Source organism: Lissotriton helveticus, chromosome 2_1, assembly GCF_964261635.1.
Source record: "Lissotriton helveticus chromosome 2_1, aLisHel1.1, whole genome shotgun sequence".
Lineage (NCBI taxonomy): Eukaryota > Metazoa > Chordata > Amphibia > Caudata > Salamandridae > Lissotriton > Lissotriton helveticus.
The window spans coordinates 1,353,912,923-1,353,931,811 of record NC_136059.1 but is presented as its reverse complement, the minus strand read 5'-3'; the positions used below and the strand labels follow the sequence as shown (position 1 = coordinate 1,353,931,811).

Here is an 18,889-nt window from a genome sequence, read left to right as displayed (position 1 = left end):
AAGTACTGCAAAATGCAGCTAAATTTCCATATTTGTCCCGCTAAATTTCCATATTTGTGCCGCTAAATTTGCTAATCCATGCAATATCCTGGGGGGTCTGCTTGGTAGATACGGTGCATTTATTTCTCTCGGTTTGTCGCACGGCAGCACAGCGCCTTTTTGTGAATTTGGGCTTCTATTTCAAACAGTCTCCCTCACTACCTGTCACTGACTTTCACTCACTTTTACTCACACACACGCTCAAACATACACATGCTCTTATCTCACATAATCACACTCCCACCTGCAAGCACGCTCAAAACATGCATTTAAAAATATTTTTACTTACTACAGCTGCCTTCAAAAGTTATGTGCCAGCTAAGTTAACTCCATGTTTTATTATACTAATGGTGAATAAATGAATATTATTCACTGTTAGGTTAAAGTAAAACGTGCTGAAAAAATATGGAATACGGAGCCGCCCGTGTGTTTTTGGTATCGATTTTGCGATCTCTGAGGCAAAGCCAGTGCCAAGGGGCAAGTGAGGTGTTTTATCTGCGACCCCTAAGTTCCATCCGAGCGTCAAGGTATGAGAAAAGGGAGCACTTTATAACCCCCAGATTATTTTTCCACCATAACTAGATTTATTTCATGATCCTGCCAGACTCTGTTTACAGTCCACTAAGAGAATGATGCAGGAGACTGGGAATGGGCTTCAATGCTGCTCTGAACAATGTCTCATTCTTGGCTTCGTTGGCTTAGCAATGTAAACGGATAGCCTGCAGAGTCACGTGGAAACAAGCAGCTCGATTATTTTTAGCGCTTAGGTGCAGACTGAATTTCAATACCTCTTGTGTGTGCAATTCCAGAGGGCTGATAACATGCCGACCTAAATATAGTCTCGTGAGCGGCAACGATGCTGTGGGTTTATTGCCCTAGATTTGTGGACTGGTTCATAGGGGAATTTCATCAGCATGCCTGGTAATTCCGCCAACCCTGCTGTAATCTGCCTCACTGCGGCTTTAATTATCTATTTGTGCTAGTAGCTTAAGAGAGATGGAAGTGCAAATTCCTGCTATTTCCATTGTGGACCTAGAACCTTTGCTTATGAACTGGTCACATGTACAGCCAGACTGCGGATGACCTTCTCCTCAAATTGACACAGGATTGCCTTGACACAAGTAGTTGCCCTAATTAAGGCTTTAAGTGTGGTAGTTTAATTTTCATAATGCTACCTGGAACATTACTGTGCAGTTTGCAACTGGAGCAGAATGTTTGCTCTTAAAGAGATACACCACATTTCTAGGGGTGTGCCTGCCTTGGATACTTGCCTTTAGAAAAATATGTGGAGCTGTGGGTCATTTGTAATAGGGTAGTGAGTAGTGCAGTCCCTCAGCAAAGACTTGCTTTCTTGCCCAGGATACTCTGCAAATATGTGTCCCAGACACACCATACAAGCTTATAGTAAAAGATTTAAAATATGTCTGAGCAGAGCTCTAGAATATTACTGGACATCTCAGCTGCCTTCCACACAGGCAACCCCTTTGTCATCCACACCTTAAGTCTTGAATAGTATTCACTGTAAACATCCTGCACTGCTTTTCCTCCAATCTATCCATCTGAGATCAGTTCACGGACATGGGCATCTAAAGGTCCCAGAGGATCCTAATCACCTGCGGAGTTCCGTAGGATTCCGTCTGCCCCCGGTCATATTTAATCCTCTACAAGGAGTGCCTTGGGACTCTAATCTCCAATATCTACTTTAAAATTCACCATTATGCAGATGACACGCAATACTATTTGAAAGTCACCTCAGCCAGACCTGGATTTCCAACACATACCTGATGCTTAATTGCACCAAAACAGAATTGCTACTACTTGCCAAGAACAAGAAGCAACAAGTAGTCCAAACCGGACTCATGATCTGAACTTGGACCGAATTGAACCTTCACTTCCACCTAATGCCAAGCCATTCTGATTCACCCTTGACACCGATCTCACCCTCAAGGGACACATTGTCAAGAACACAAAGGGAGCTTGATTCCATCTCTCTTTACCAAAGAAAGTCAAAACTCCGCCAGACCCATAAAATGAACTTGAGGGCTGCTGTTTGTTGTCGTACTTTTCACCCAGTTGCTTGCTGGCGATGTCCTACTCCATGGCCTCCTAGCCTTCACGCTGGCCAAGTAAGCACACCTCCTCAAGGGCGTGATGACATAGGACCATCACTTTAATGGAACTCTACTAACTCCATTTAATCGATGCACCATATTACCATCTGCATCATTTACGAAGCTATCCTGACGAGCACCCCTGCCTATCTGACCGACTAGCTTACTATGTCTGGTGGCTCGCCGCACACCAGCCGCCAGGACTCCATAAGACTGGAGATGAAGAAAAAACAAGGCAACAGGCTTTCTCCATCTATGCCCCCTGGATCACGAACAATGTACCAGTTTGCATCAGTACCACCCTAACCCTGCTCAAATGTAGAATCATTGAAAATACATCACTTTAAAATGAAAAGAAAACATTACAGTAACAGCCTATTTTCTTATTAGAAACCAGCTACCCTTACATTGAAATATTGGCAGTCTTTCCGCTGTACGCTGTGCAGTACTCCCCTTCCTTTCGGTTAAATTCACTCCATAGAAATACTTCATGCATACATACAGAGAACAGCTGAAACAACTCATTAGCACATACTAGAGATTAGAGTGCCGCTTACTTTCAAGAAAAACGCAAAACGCCATGTGCTAGGCAACGACGGTAAACGTCGTTATGGACAACCATGTTTGTTGTTTTAACTTAATAATCCAATATTTCAGACGTTTAACATTTGCACAAAATGTTGTGTTGAATGTATGATTTATACAGCGTCAATCATCCTAAATTTAAACCTACATTTGACCACATGTTGGCTCTCGACAAGTAAATTAAGATAACATTGAAAACTCTACTACCATCTCTTCAGCAGCCGTGAGCCTCACCAGTTGGGTTCGAGTTACCTTGCTTTCTTGAGTCTTTCTTTCTTCAGGCCCATGTGGGATATGATATGTAAAACAACCCTCGGTAACTTTTTTCCCCATTAATCATGGCATAACAATTCGTTTTTGAAGGTCTAAGCAGTTGACTTATAAAAGGTTTGTACACCTGTAGTTTAAGGAATATGGTGTAATTCGCCAGAAGGCTTTAATGCGATGGATTCCATTATTTCACTCGATCGGTTCTTCACTAATTATATTGTTGTCTGACAAGTGTCATTCAACAATGAAGTCAAATTGCAGAAATTGGCCTAGTACATTGTAAAAGGTTTCTCCTGTGTAAACCCATTCTGTGCGTATTTTTTAAATATTTTCGAGAAATATTTTTTCACTTAACTGTTATTTGTATTAGTCAAATGTTCGATGCTCGTTGTTAAAATGTGTTTTTTTAAAGGTATTGCAGACCTATTTGTGTCATTGGGGTGCTACAAGTACACTCCCTAGTATGACTACCATTTTCGATTAGGGAGCTCCATTCTGAAAGTCCATATGAACGTTTATAAAGTTAACTTAATCGATCTTTTGTATTTGTTAATCGATCTTTTGTATGTTAAGTTTTTTCAACTGCCATGTTAAATTTGAATATAAAAACTTGAAAAGGGAATCTACTTTTGTACTCCAACATGTTGTTTCCATGAAGCGGCCTGCATGTGGCGCCTTGGATATAATAACTAATTCAAATTGTACTTCATTTGCTTGGAATACTTGAGCCAGTAATAAACATGTTCATTTTGTTTCCATCCAGATGTTTTCATTGTTTTTTTCTTACTGCATTGGTGTTTTTCACTGTTATCAACGTTTGTTTTCACTGTGTGCATATTTTGTCGTCTTCTGTTTTTTGATTTCACTGATTGTTGTGTTGTTGCCCCATCAACAGTTCGGATGGACTCATGTCACTTTGCTGATTACTGTCACACAATCTCATCTAGTCATCCAAAATCTGTTTGAAGGCTTGATCTGGTAAGATTGATATAGTCAAACTATTTGTAATTTTGCTGCTGTTTTAGATTCTTATTTTGCTTTAGGAGAATGCAAGTACTGGCAAGTCCAATAGGCATTTTTCCCTCATTGAATGTCGTTGCCAGTGCACTGTCACTACTGATACTTTCTTCCATTGATATACAATTAAATGAACATATTAGGCTTGGGTTAGCTTTAGGGTGAAGGGTTGGCTTAGCCTTAGGTTGCCTATAACTGTCGTTAGTCTTTTGGGTTAATGTAAGATTTAGGCTGAGTGGTAGGGGCGTGGCCGAACTTTGGCTTAGGGCTAGGCCTATAGTTAGAAATAGCATTTGGTGTTTTTATGGCATTAAGCAAATGTAATAATTAAGGTTAGGCTTGCGTGTAGATTATGTTGTATCATGATGCATGTGGTAAGGGGGTAAGGTTAGTGTCTATGTAACATACTGTCAATACAGTATGTGGGTACTGTATATAGATGCCTTGCCATTGTATTTGTAGTTTGGTGTTCTTATTGATGTAGTGCTGTTGTACTGATCTGAAAGAGACCATTAGTTATTATATTCCTTACCTTAGAATTACCCCCAGGCGTTAGACTGGATCAGGAGAAATTTTTTCGTAGCAGTACCCTTGCGCATCAGTAGGTGTTGTCTGTCGACTCCACGTTCGGCGTAGTGTTCGCTGGGATGATGTTGCGGTGTCTACCTAGACGCCACCTCTGCACGCTGACGTCAGTTCTTTATTTTTCCGCGCAGCCAGCGCGTGTCCGGAGAGAGTGTGCCCTTAGTCACTTTTTGACTAACTTTTTTCACTTTTTGTCAACGTCTTTTGCAGTCTTACGACTCCTGGTACACGAGGGATGTCCGGCCGTCGGCCCGGTTTCAAGCCTTGTGACTCCTGTCACAAGTTGATGTCGGTCACTGATTCGCACCTCATTTGTCTTTGGTGCTTGGAGCATGACCACGATCCAAAGTCGTGCTCCGACTGCCAGCCCTGAACCTGAAGTCTTTGTGGGAGCAGTCTCGAAAGCTTTTGGAGGCCAGGCAGCCGGCTCCTTGCTGCTCGAGGTCCCGGTCAGGGGGAAGGTCGTGGGACCTGTCGCGGAGCCATCACTACTCGTCATCAAAGTCTTCGCACTCCTCGGGTAAGTCTAAGTACAAGAAGAAGGCGAAGAAGCATCATCGCTTTTCGCCTTCTCCCTGTTTGTCGGTTGACGCAACGCAGGACCCAGAGCGTCGTCGCTCTCCTGACACGGAGCCCGCAGGTCGGTTCCGCGCTTCCCTCCATTTCCCGGAGCTGGAGTGTCCCCTGCCCACCTTCAAGCTTTCTACAAAGCACTTCCCAGCCTCTTTAGGCAGCCCAACTCTGCCGGCGAGCCTTCGGGCCCCGCAGACTCTGCTGGGGGCCCAGGGCCTTCGATGCCGGTGGCTCCGGCCTCGGCGTGTAGGGCCCCCATGAATCCAGGCCTGCAACCGGATAGGTGCTGGTCGACCTCACAATACCTCCCCCGGCGCCAATCCCAGTAAACACACCCGACGCCGGTTGTGCCCCCAAACGATGTCGACCTCAGCCTCACCCTGATGTGGACAAGACGCTGAACCGACGTCGACCGACATCGGTACCGGCGCCGGAGGGTACTTTTGTCCCACTGTTCATTCCTGGCGGTCCCTACCGCCCTGTGTGGCAGCCAGTGGAGGGTGTGGAGAACTGGTAGAGGTCTGTTGACCCTCTAGCAGATCATCTTGAGTAACCAGACAGGAGACAGGAGAGAGAAGTTGGGTGATGCCAGTGGTCTGGATACCTCCCCAGACCTTGGTATGCTCCTCCCCCCTACCGGGGCTACGGAGGAGGGAGCTTCCTACACTGTGGTGTTACGTAGGGTGGGTGAGACCTTGGGCCTCGAGTTTCCTACAGTGGCTGTCAGGACTGACCTCATGACTGAGGTGCTTCAGTCGGCAGCAACCTCTTTGGAGCTCCTGCTGCCTTTTAATGAAGCCCTCACTGACAGGCTTCCGGGCACTTGGTCTAAGTCCAGCACAGGGGCTCCTGTAGATAGGATGATTGCCCTACGCCACCGCCCAGCCCCTGGTGACTCACTTTTCCTCTCCCAATACCTTACCCCTGAGAGCTTGGTGGTCCAAGCCTCATCCTAAAAGGGTGCATTCAGTACTGCTCCCCCAGATAGGGAATCAAGAAGCTGGACCATCTTGGGAAGAAGTTGTTTTCTTCTGCCAACTTAGGACTGCGGGTGGTGAACACTGCCTAGTACGGAGGACTACTTTGTCCTGAAAGGCAGCAAGAAATGGAGGGCTGGAAGATAAGGCTTGAGGTGATGGCAAGCAAGAAAGCAGTCTTCAAAGTAAGAAGACGAAGAGGACAAATATGTAGTGGCTCAAAGGGAGCACACATAAGGTAAGTGAGGACAAGATTCTAGTTCCACTGGGGAATTACGAAAGGAGGAGGAAAGAGATGAGTAATGCCCTTCAGAAATCTATCAACAATAGGGGACTTGACAAAAGAAGGCTGATCAGGAAGGCAAAAAAAGGCTGAAATGGCCGAAAGATAGCCTGCTGGGCCAAAGAAAGAATGAAGAGGAGAACCTCTGTAAGAGGGGCAGAAAGGGGATCCACAGCCTTTGCTTTGCACCATGCCACAAATTAGTTCCATATACAGGAGTATACAGTTTTAGTGGAGGGACGCCTGGCTGCCAAGATGACATTACAGATTTCGGGAGGAAGGTTGAAAGCTGTCAACTGTCGCTGCTCGATCTCCCTGCAAGGAGGTGGAGACTGGACAGATTTGGGTGGAGGACCGTCCCCTGCTGCTGCGACAGAAGATCCTCCCGTAGAGGCCGTCTGATCGGAGGATCGATAGGCATGCTCAAGAGCTTGGGGTACCAGACTATTTGTGCCCTGTCCGGAGAATTACTTGGGCCCGGTAGCGCTTAATCTTCAGCAGTCTGAGTAGAAGTGGTACAGGTGGAAAGGCGTACAGGAGGCCACAATTCCACTTGCGACGAAAGGCACCGCTGAGCGAGTGCGCCCTGGAAACTCCAACACGCAGAACTACTGACATTGCGCGTTTTCTTAGTTGACGAATAGATCTAACTAAGGCTCTCCCCACTGTGGAAGGAGACCATGCACTGCCTCAGAGTGACGACGCCATTCGTGATCCATCATGCACCGGCGGCTGAGTTTGTCCGACCTGGCGTTCAGGGAACCTGCCAGGTGTTCAGTCACCAGGGATATGCCCTGATGTTCCAGCCATGTACATAGGCGAAGAGCTTTTTGACATAGGGTCCACGACCCCACCCGCTCTGTTTGTTACAGTACCACATGGCGGTGGTATTGTCCATGAACACCTGCACTACTTTTCCTTTGACAGAGGGAAGAAATTCCTTCAGTACAAGACGAATCGCCCAGAAGGCTGATGTGGAGCCCGGACTCCGCCGGAGACCAGAGGCGCCTAATCTCCGCCTCCCCCATGTGGCTGCCCCATCCCAGAAGAAACGCATCCATCACTACAGTGAACTTTGGTTGGGGAAGGGAGAGGGATCTGTCGCTGACCCAATCCTGTCCTGTGACCCACCATTGCAACTGACTTGCAGTCCCCTCCGAGATCTGAACATCAGAAAGATTCCCCTGATGCTGTGCCCACTGGAACTTCAGGTCCCACTGCAGAGCCCGCATATGCCATCTGGCATGATCCAACAGCAGGATGCAGGAGGCCAGGAGGCCTAGCAGCCTCAGAGTAATTCTCATCAAAATCCAGAATAGAGGCTGACACATCAGTATCATAGCCTGAATATCCCAGACTCGCTGCTCGGGAGGATAGACCCGAAACTGCGCTTTGTCCAGAACCGCTCCGATGAAATGGAGCTGCTGAGAGGGATTCTGGTGCGACTTCAACACATTGATAGTGAACCCCAGCGAATGCAGGCGGTCCGCCGTAGTCTGAGGTGGGAGACGACAGCCCGGGGGAAGCTAGTCTTCAACAGCCAGTTGTCGAGATAGAAGACTGGAACCACGGATCTGCCTAGATGAGCTGCGACCACCGCCGTCACTTTCATGAACACCCTAGGGGCACTGGTAGGGCTAAAGGCGTGCACAGTAAACTGAAAATGCTGGTGCCCTACCGTGAACCGTAGGTAACGCTGGTGGGCAGGCAAGACGACGTGAAAATGAGCGTCCTGCAAGTCCAACGCTGTCATCCAGTCTCCAAGGGTTGAGACAAGGGTCTCGACCCTTGTCTGCCCTGCCCAGGGTCGAGGGCAGACAAGACCTTAGTCAAAGTTAACATCTTGAACTTCTCCTTCCTGAGGAAGCTGTTGACGTCCCCGAGGTCTAAGATAGGACGCAGGCCTTTGTCCTTCTTGCGTACCAAGAAGTAGTGGGAGTAGCAACCACAATGTACTTCTGGCACAGGGACCCTTTCGATAGTTCCCTTGGCCAAGAGAGCCGTAACTTCTTGGCGAGAAGAGCCAAATTATCCTCCGACATACGATGAAGTGTTGGTGGCATGGAGGGAGGGGGAGTCTAGAAGGGGAGGGAGTAACCCTTTCAGACTATCTGCAAAACCCACCTGTCCAACTTGATGTTGTGCCAGTAGGGGAGGTGATGGCGGATCCTGCCGCCCACTGGCGACTGGTGGCCCTGAAAAGTCGGACTAGGAAGGCTTTGAGGCTGCAGCAGAGGGGGCATTTGTGGACTGGCCTGCCCGCTAGCCCCCAGACCGACGATGCTGGGTCCCACGTCCCCGGCCATGCAGAGGCTGGGTAGCTTGCACTGCCCTGAGGCTCTGGGTGGAATGTGGTGAGGCACCCGTTCCGCAGCCACGAAAGGGGCGAAAGGCAAACTGTGTGGGATGAGAAGTAGCTGCGAGGCCCAAGGATCTTGCCGTAGCCCTAGAGTCTGTGAAATTCTCAACCGCATTGTCCGCCTTGTCACCAAACAGGTGACGGCCATCAAAGGGCATGGCCAAAAGGGTTGGAAATCCCCTGGAAGCCAGACGTTCACTGTCAGGCGTGTAGAGCCTCAGGGCTACCAACGTGGAAACCATTTTACCCAGAGAGTCAGCGGTATCCAGAACTCCCCGGGTGGTGAACTTTACTGCCTCTCGACCCTCAGCAACAGCGCAGGTGAGCACGACCCGGGCCTCCTCTGGGCACTGTGGCAGCACTTCCGCGACCGTATCCCACACCGTGTGGGTATAATGGCCCTAGAAATGTGTCTGCTCGCAGGGTGAGTGAGCTTCAAGCCTTATCTTCTAGCCCTCCGTTTCTTGCTGTTTATCCGGACAAAGTAGTCCTCCGTACTAGGCCCTCTTTTCTGCCCAAAGTGGTTACCTCTTTCCACATGGGTCAGACCATCACATTGCCCACATTCTTCTCGCCTCCGCACCCTTCCTAAGAGGAGGAGAAATTCCACCGTCTGGACCCAACATGTGCGCTGTCTTTCTACCTTGACCCCACTAAAGACTCCCGGGTGGACGATCAACTCTTCTTGGGTTATGTGCGCGCCAAGAAAGGTCGGGCAGTGCACAAACGTTCCATCTCTCGATAGGTCATCCTGTACATTAAGATTGGTTATTCTTTGGCTAACAAGGAACTTTCAATAGGACTGCGCGTCCACTCTACCAGGGAGACGGCAGCTACTAGTGCTTTAGGACGTGGAGTTCTGCTGGTTGACATCTGCCAGGCAGCCACATGGCATCCCTGCACACGTTTACTAAGCATTACTGCCTGGATAGTCATGTCTAGAGAGCCTGCTATTTCAGACTTTTTTGTTCTCCAGGACTTCCTGGTGTGAACTTAGTTCGCAGACCCACCTTCCGGGTTGGTATTTCGTGGGTATCTCTTCTAAGGTAAGGATTCTATAACTAATGTTCTCTTTCAGATGAACAAGTTACTTACCTTCGGTAACAATATATCTGTAAGAGACATACATCAGTAATAGATTCCTTACCGCCCCACCCATCCTCCCCATTCTGCGAACTGACTTCTAGGGATAGGGACTCCCTTACTGGGCCCTAGTTTTGTGCACCAGTGGTCAGTGTCTTGCATGGCTCTGCGCTTCTGCCGTGGAAAGTTGTGTCAGAACTGACGTCAGCGTGCAGGGGTGGCGCTAAGTAGACACCGCGACGTCATTCCGACCATACAGACTACGAACGTGGAGTTGACCGACGCCACCTACCGACGTGCAGGGGTACTGCTATGAAAAAAATTCTCTGGATTCAGTCTAACTCCTGGGGGTAATTCTAAGGTAAGGAATCTATAAGTAATGTATGCCTCTTACAGATATATCGTTACCGAAGGTAAAGTAACTTGTTCAGCAACACCAGTCCTGATCAGAAGCCAGCTATTGAAATATCTCTTGCACAGCAAAGAAATACCCGTTTGAATGAGAGTTTGTGAATTGACAGCTACAGGCTGTCAATGCACAATCAAAATTCAACTTCAGGGCACAGGATTTAGCTAATAAATCCCATGAAATCATGTCTGTTTCAAAGCGCAAGGCCTGAATCATAGAGGTTTGAGGGACAGAGAATAGCTTCTTCAAACACACTCTTTTTCACTCTATCCTAACTTATTTAGTGTCAAGGCATTATAACTCTGCCCCTTATAGAGCTTTCCGGGAATATTTTAACACGTCTTGCTTTCTTCAAAGGGCCAGTCGATGGCCCTCTTCATCAAGCATCAAATCTCTTTATGACATTCATAGTTGGCATTAAAGAGCGTTTTTTGCATGCTAAAGTGGTTTTCCCATCGCAGATGATCAGAGAAATAAAGGCCCAAATACTTATACACCCTGACCTGTTCCAAGCAAAGTTCATAGATCTTTAAAAAAATAAGAAATAGCCTTGGTTTTATCGGTGTTGATTGTTAGATTGTACATTTTCTACAGTATGCATAGAGTGTTAAGTTCTCGCTGCAGGTTATTGGTGTATACTCCATAAGAACGAGATAATCTGCAAACATTAGACAGGGCACGTGCTGAGCTCCAATTATTATTGATTGTTTTCCTGGGAGGGCTAAACTGAAAGGACTAAAAAGGAGGGACGCTAGAATACAACTCCAATGGAGACAGTTTTCCACAGGGACTCTTATATGGTAGTGTCATTCCCATCTAGATCTACCTGCACCCAGTTTTGTGAGTGGAACCTTTGGTTACGAGACCTCTGAGAGAGTATTCTGGTCTTTCAATTTGTACCACAATATTCCATGGACAACCAGGTCAAAAGCAGCTCGAAAGTAGACAAAGCAGCAACATAGCTGTTAGTTGTTAATTTAATATATAAAAACGACCTTTCTCAATTATTTTCTCAAATAAGATTGTTCTTCTGCTATTCCAACCTTACGCCTTCTTCGCAACCTTAGTTCATGTTAATGTAATCTATGCATCTGTTCCCCAAATGTGTAATTTAGTTATCTGCTGTTCATATGCAAAGCATCCAAGGCTTCTGTGTCTTTCAGATGACTTTGAAAGCTCATTTTTTTCAGTTATATTTGAATTAAGACTGGCATTCAACTGTTAAAATCTAGGCCCTTCGCCCTTGCCTAGGAACTCTAGTACCTATTGATGTGATCTATATATCTGCTACTTAGGAGTGCAAATTATGTATCTATTTCTCATATGAAAAACACCCTAATTCTTCAGTTACTGCTGGAGCCTTGTATAAAACAAATAAAATAAAACCCAGCCTATAAACTATTTCAGGAGAGTAGCTGAATGTGCTTCACAATTCTTGTAGAAGATCTACCGAAGTCCCGAGTCATGTGCAAGAGTTAGTGGCTGATGATTTGACGTTGGCCCTTGAACAACATCATCACTCTTTTTCTACTAGTTATATGGTTTGCTTTCTCGTTTATTTACTGCGATGTCGGAAATGCAGATTGAATGTAGCAGTTTCTATTTGTCCGCGATAGACCCTATAATAATTAATTTGATGCTACTTTTATTTTGAAAACTGTCTGTTAACTAGTTTGAAGGCCTCACCCAATAAAAGTCCTTAATTTTGTGCCCTTAAATTTGATTTATTGTCCTATATCTATCATTTTAAGTATTGCTTTTCTTGATTTGACTTTTGCCCAAAGACTAAGTAAGTTGCAAGCCCTAAAATCTACAACTGAAAATGGATTACACAAGCCATTTCAGTGTACTTTTATTACGTTCCATAACTATTATATCGGATGTGATTGTCACCCACTTCATTTTGGCTGAGAGCATAATGACTTGCATACAGAAGAAAAGCTTAGCACAATTCGCTGAAACAAGTGCACACACCTTAAAGAGATCGTCCAGTCTAGAGTAAAACACAGGGTTCTTTACACAGCACTTCCTCTAACAATCAACAGTAATAATCATTCTAGAATATGATATGTCTAGCATTGACTGAAAATTATATTTGTCGTTAAGATGGTATATTTGTATCACCCTTACTTGTTGTCAAATACATGAACAGTAATTGCCAATACATTAATTTTTTATTGATTATCAAATATTATATTTTAGAAATTTATAGTAATCCGCATTTATCAAAAATCACAATGACAATAAATGCATGAAGACCCCAGGGAGCCAGGGAATTGAACGTTTCAGTCGAGAATACCTTCTTGTTGCAAGTGATCATATATAAATGTTCACAATTTTTATTTAATAAGTCCCTGGCAGCAGGTGAATTGCTTTTCCCTGCAGCAATACTTGAGACTTCTCAATGCATGTGAGCATTCTATGGAAGGGAATATGCAGGCTGATTTGTAGCGGAAGAGCATTCATCCAGAGATGCTTCTATCACATGTAGAGGAAAATAGATCCAACATGTTGTGTTCTACTTTAAAATTAATACACTTATTTATGTAGTGCTTCATTCTGCACTAAGAACTTACACATTAGACAAAGCTACTTTTGCTTCCTGAACTAAACTAAATGAAGTATTTTATTATGTTCATTTTCATCGCCGAAATTTAAAAAAACTTTTGCTCAGCAAGTCAGTTTGTAAACTTTAGATGCACCTGCCTGTGATATAATACAAATAAAGATCAGAAATGAAACCGCATTTCATGAAACTAGGATATAAACTTGTGACGGGGTGGGTCTCCGGGGGCCCCTAGAAGGGGGTCTGACCACAGACTGGTGGTCCGACCCCGCGGTCTCACCTGACTCCGTTCCCTCTCCACAGCCGCCTGACCCTGACGCAGAATCGGACTGGAGGATCGGAGACCCCGGATACTGGTGGCCAACCGCGGACGTGGACGACACCTATACCTTTAAGGGGCTGGACTCGGCCCGCGTCGCCCCACCGACGGAGGATGACACGCCGACGTCAAAAGGGACCCGGATCAAGGAAGCGACGGACAGCGTTTCCCGAGCAGCGAGTGGAGGAGCGTGTAAGCAGTCGTGGTGAGGAGGCGGAGGACGTTAGCCCGAGGAGAGCGGAGGTGACGGAGAAGCCAGGAGGCCACCGGATCTGCGAGCCGCCCCGCCACGGTCCCACGGGAGGATCGTGGCTACAACAGACCCCTTGTTTGGAGGACGTGTGGAACCTACTCAAGAGTCACCCTGGACCAACCTCGCCCTCCGGCCTATGACCCTGCGGCGTTCGCCAGAGAGCGCATCCCCAGCCGAAGGAGAAAGACTTACACCCAAATAAAACCTTCTTTGAGAAGCCTATTTAAGTTCTCTGCCTCTCCTTCCCTTGAGGTGCCGGTTAGTCCAGTAGAGGATAGCCTACCTCTCGTGTCCCCGGACACCCCGGGACAACTGGTGTCAGAAGTGGGATCGGAAGACCAGTCCATCTGTACCCCAGAGATGGACGCCCTAATCCAGCACATGATAAAAGGACAAGAGAAACTTGAGTGGGCAGTAGAACGGCAATTGTCATCGGCACAGGCCGACCGGGAACTGTTCAAAGCCACGTTCACCGCCCAAATCGAGAGCATGAAGAATGTGCCGCCTCCACCTGCAACCCCCCTAGGTGACATACGAGTTCATAGCCCTCACCCATCAGGCATAGCGCTCCAGAAGTACCTCCACGGAGAAGATCCCGACGCCTTCTTGATGAACTTCGAGAGGGCCGCCAGAGCCTTAGGTTGGCCCGAGGACAAGTGGCCCTTCTTCCTTGCCCCTTTACTCACAGGCGAGGCGCAATCCGCCTACCAGGCCGCAAACCCCTTGGGCAACACTCCCTACGCCACCATCAAGGGAGTGATCCTGGACCACTTAGGCCTGGATCAAGAAGCCTACAGAGTCCGGTTCCGGAAGGAGAGAGGCACCCCTGGCGAGAACCCTAAAACCTTTTTCTTTAGACTCAAAATGATGGCCGACAAGTGGCTGACACCTGCACCAAAGAAGAGATACTCCATAAGGTCTATTTGGAACAGTTTATGGACGCCCTCCCCTACGCCACCCAACGATGGCTGCGCCAACATTCCGGTCTGGGAATAGAACAGGCTATCGAGATGGCGGCCAATTTTGCGAGAGCCCAGCCGAAGGCCCTCCCCTGGGATAAGGAGAAGGCCACTAAACACCCCCTTCCCAATAAACCGGACAGAAAACCCAAACCCCTCATGGAACAGTTACGCCCCAAACCACCCGGAATGGTTTCCCCCATGGGCAGAGGGCCGCAATGTTACGAGTGTGGGGACTGGGGACACATCGCCCGGATGTGTCCCAGAAAACGACCCCCCGATGAGCCCATGGAGGTTGGGTATCTACCCCGGACTGTCCTGTACTCCGCCGAAATGGGCGCATCCTTTTATGTGAGTATGGGGATGAATGGCTATCAGGTTAGGGTCCTCCTAGATTCCGGTTGTCGTCAGTCGGTAGTACAGGAGCGCTTTGTCCTCCCCAGCCAGTACGTACCGAAGTCCCTGGTACACATACGATGCGTCCATGGGGACGTGAAGCCCTACCCTATGGCTTCTATCACACTTAAACACAAGACGAGAGGGCCCTGTGTAGTGCAAGTAGGGGTGGTGGATTCATTGCCTGAGGATGTTATTTTGGGGATCGATAATCCCGATTTTCTTTCCCTGTTTAGGGACTTTCTCGAGCCATCCCCTCCGATAAAAGGCGGCCCCCGTCCAGCTTATCTCACCCCGGACCCTTGGGCTACGGATCAGAGCTTCCGGTTCGCCCAGGCTGAGGACAGGACCCTGTTCAACGCCTGGGAAACCGCCCACGCACAACAGGGAGCGCAAGCCCGGGAATACCCTGGTTTTCACATAAAGAACAGGCTGTTATACCGACAATCCCAGGAGAAAAGCCCGCCCCAACCGGTAGTGCCGAAAGCCTTTAGGGATCAGGTACTCTTCTACGCGCACACCCATCTCACATCCGGCCACGCAGGAAAGGAGAAAACTACGGATGTCATACTGAGATACTTCTTCTGGCCCGGCATCTATAAGGAAGTCCAAGAATATTGTGCCCGGTGCGAAGTGTGCCAACGAAGGAACACGCACCGCCCGAGTGCGGCCCCCTTATACCCCTTGCCCATCGTCGGAGTCCCCTTTGAACGCGTGGTCATGGATCCGATAGGCCCCTTACCAAAATCGGCAAAAGGGCACGTGTATGCGTTGGTGCTAGTGGACTACGCCACCAGGTTCGTTGAGGCGTTTCCGTTGAGGGCCCCCACCACCGCTGCCATCTCAGATCGGTTCGTGGAGCTGTTTGCAAGGGTTGGTTTCCCGAAGGAGGTGTTGACGGACCAAGGAACGCCGTTTACCTCCAGACTAATGAAGGAAATCTGCAAGACATTGACCATTAAACATCTGAGAACCTCCGTCTACCACCCCCAGACCGACGGGCTGGTCGAGAGATATAATCAATCCCTGAAGGCGGTCCTCAAGAAGATGTTGACGTCCGAAGGACCTGAATGGGATCGGCTGTTGCCTTTGGCCCTATACGTCTTACGAGCGCAAAAACAAAGCAGCCTGGGCCGCTCTTCCTTTGAGCTCTTATACGGACGCCTACCCCGATCCTTATTAGACATCACAAAAGACCTGTGGGAGAACGAGGAAATACATGACCAGAAAACCGTCTAGGACTACACGAAGCAGCTGAAAGGGAAGCTTGGCAAATTGAGGACCCTGGCTTCCTCCAACCTGGAAGGGAAACAGGCCGCACAGAAGAGACAGTTGATAAGGGGAAGAGACTGAGGCGTCTCTCCGTAGGGAAGTGGGCACTGGTGCTACTCCCTTCTGTAGGGGGTAAACACAAGAACGAATGGCAGGGGCCCTATCAAGTCGTGGATACTATCGGGGACACCACCTATCGGTTACGCCTGTCGGCGCGTAAGACCCAAAGCTACCACATCAACCTCTTGAAGGAATGGTTGGGTCCCACCCCTAGGGGGGTAAACATCGCCTCTCCTCAGCCTGGAACCCCTTCCACCGTAAGGAATCTCGTGGTGAATCCCGACCTATCCCCTACTGAGGAGGAGTCTCATAGGCTACTATAGACGGTTTATTCCCAATTTTGCTGAAGTAGCCTCTCCCCTGACGGACCTGTTGAGAAAAGATGTGAGGCCGAGGGAGCTACAACAGCCTTCCCAGGGTGCTCTCGCGGCCTTCTCCCTCCTGAAGAGCACAATGACCTCTGCCCCTGTTTTGATGTCCCCCGACTTCACCAAACCCTTTGTTCTGGCCACGGACGCTTCCAATGTAGGGGTAGGGGCGGTCCTGTCCCAGAAGGGTCTTGATGGTTTAGAACACCCCCTATTATATATCAGTCGAAAGCTGTTCCCAAGGGAGGCCAGGTATTCCACAATAGAACGGGAGGGTTTGCCATCAAATGGGCAGTGGAGAAGCTGCGGTACTACTTAGAGGGTCAGCCATTCATCCTCCATACCGATCATGCCCCATTGAGGTGGATGCACCAGAACAGCAGTCACAATCCCCGGGTACTCCGGTGGTTCCTCTCCCTACAACCATATTCCTTTTCGGTTATGCATAAAAAGGGGAAGGACAATGGGAACGCGGACTTCCTTTCCCGGGTGTTTCCTCTCCCCCATCGGTGGAGGAGTGTGACGGGGTGGGTCTCCGGGGGCCCCCTAGAAGGGGGTCTGACCACAGACTGGTGGTCCGACCCCGCGGTCTCACCTGACTTCGTTCCCTCTCCACAGCCGCCTGACCCTGACGCAGAATCAGACTGGAGGATCGGAGACCCCGGATACTGGTGGCCAACCGCGGACGTGGACGACACCTATACCTTTAAGGGGCTGGACTCAGCACGCGTCGCCCCACCCACGGAGGATGACGCGCCGACGTCAAAAGGGACCCGGATCAAGGAAGCGACGGACAGCGTTTCCCGAGCAGCGAGCCGAGGAGTGGAGGAGCATGTAAGCAGTGGTGGTGAGGAGGCGGAGGACGTTAGCCCGAGGAGAGCGGAGGTGACGGAGAAGCCAGGAGGCCACCGAATCTGCGAGCCGCCCCGCCACGGTCACACGGGAGGATCGTGGCTACAACAGACCCCGGGTTTGGAGGACGTGTGGAACCTACTCAAGAGTCACCCTGGACCAACCTCGCCCTCCGGCCTATGACCCTGTGGCGTTCGCCAGAGAACGCATCACCAGCTGAAGGAGAAAGACTTGCACCCAAATAAAACCTTCTTTGAGAAGCCTATTTAAGTTCTCTGCCTCTCCTTCCCTTGAGGTGCCGGTTAGTCCAGTAGAGGATAGCCTACCTCTCGTGTCCCCGGACACCCCGGGACAAAACTTTAACTAGACAAAGCTTTATGAATTGTTGTTCAGACAAGAAGTGTGAGAGAGAAGGCAAAAACAGACCATTCTAGACTCATCTGCTGAAGCACATAGGCGGCATTTAATGTCTATTTTGCCCCTTAAAATCGAAATCCTCTAATTGGGAACGATCAAAACCTTAATCCTATTATTATTTTCTTTTATTACGATCCAAGGGGTAATTCTAAATATTTCTCTCCTGCTTTGAACTGCTACATATTGCAGGCCATCCATATTTGTTTCCTTGACTCTAAATAGGACTGATCTTCGTGGTATGACATAGTTTTGCTTGTTTCGTAACTAATAATTTAGTTTGTAGTGGTGATAATGTTTTGTTACATATGTCCTCAAAGTGCAACTTTTTTTTATAGTGACTGATACATATGCCCACCAGGAATTCTCACTAGTAGTGTTTTCTTGACACAGTAGTTGCTTCAGTGATCTTGGTTGGAGAACTCTTAGAGCACTAAACTTAAAGCGTTAAAGATAAAAAGTTATTTGTACAAATTAGATTCGAACTGCACTTGAGCTTGTGCTATGCTATCTAGCAAATTAAAGAGAGGTCTATATTTTCAGGATTATGCGATATCAACCCATCCTCAAAGCCTCCTAAAAAAGGGTTAGCAAACCATAGGTAAGAGCTGGGACCCACTCACCCGATATTACTCGTGAGATAGGATTCAATAATGGACCCTATATCTTACTTCATAGGTGCAAGAAAAGGAGGCATTGAAGGATAGACCTGCTGTCTTCATTCCTTCCAAATGCAATTTTAAATGTCCTTGCTCCCCCAGCCATGTTACAAGAAATCTGTAACCATTTTTTTCATGGTTAATATGATTTATTTGCCAATAGTCTTTTTTTTTTTTTGGTTCACTTTCTGGCCGAAGACAATTACTTTTTCCCCTTTGCCTTTGTTATCTAGACAGTAGCTATTTAATGCATTCTTTGAAGACCAGTAAGTGTCTTATCCAAAATCACTGTCATCTGCGTACTGAACAATGCACAGCCTTTGACTGGTGAGTTTGAGAGTAAAGGTATTTTATGCTGAGAGCTTCCCCTAAGACTGGTAAGCATAAATTGAAAAGTTAAGGGAGCGAAGATACATCCTTGCTTTAAACCTTTGTTCATGGATAGCTGTACATTGACAAACATATGAGGGACTAATCTGA

At 47.9% G+C, this 18,889-nt stretch overlaps 1 protein-coding gene across 1 annotated transcript in view; it reads left to right on the top strand.

Moving 5' to 3' along the window:
- Window positions 1-18,889, top strand: part of CDS1 (CDP-diacylglycerol synthase 1) — a 762,211-nt gene that overhangs the window by 465,286 nt on the left and 278,036 nt on the right. The window contains exon 7 of the mRNA XM_078676295.1: window positions 3,901-3,983. Within this exon, the coding sequence (XP_078532421.1) occupies window positions 3,901-3,983 (83 nt within the window). The remainder of the gene's footprint in view (window positions 1-3,900; window positions 3,984-18,889) is intronic.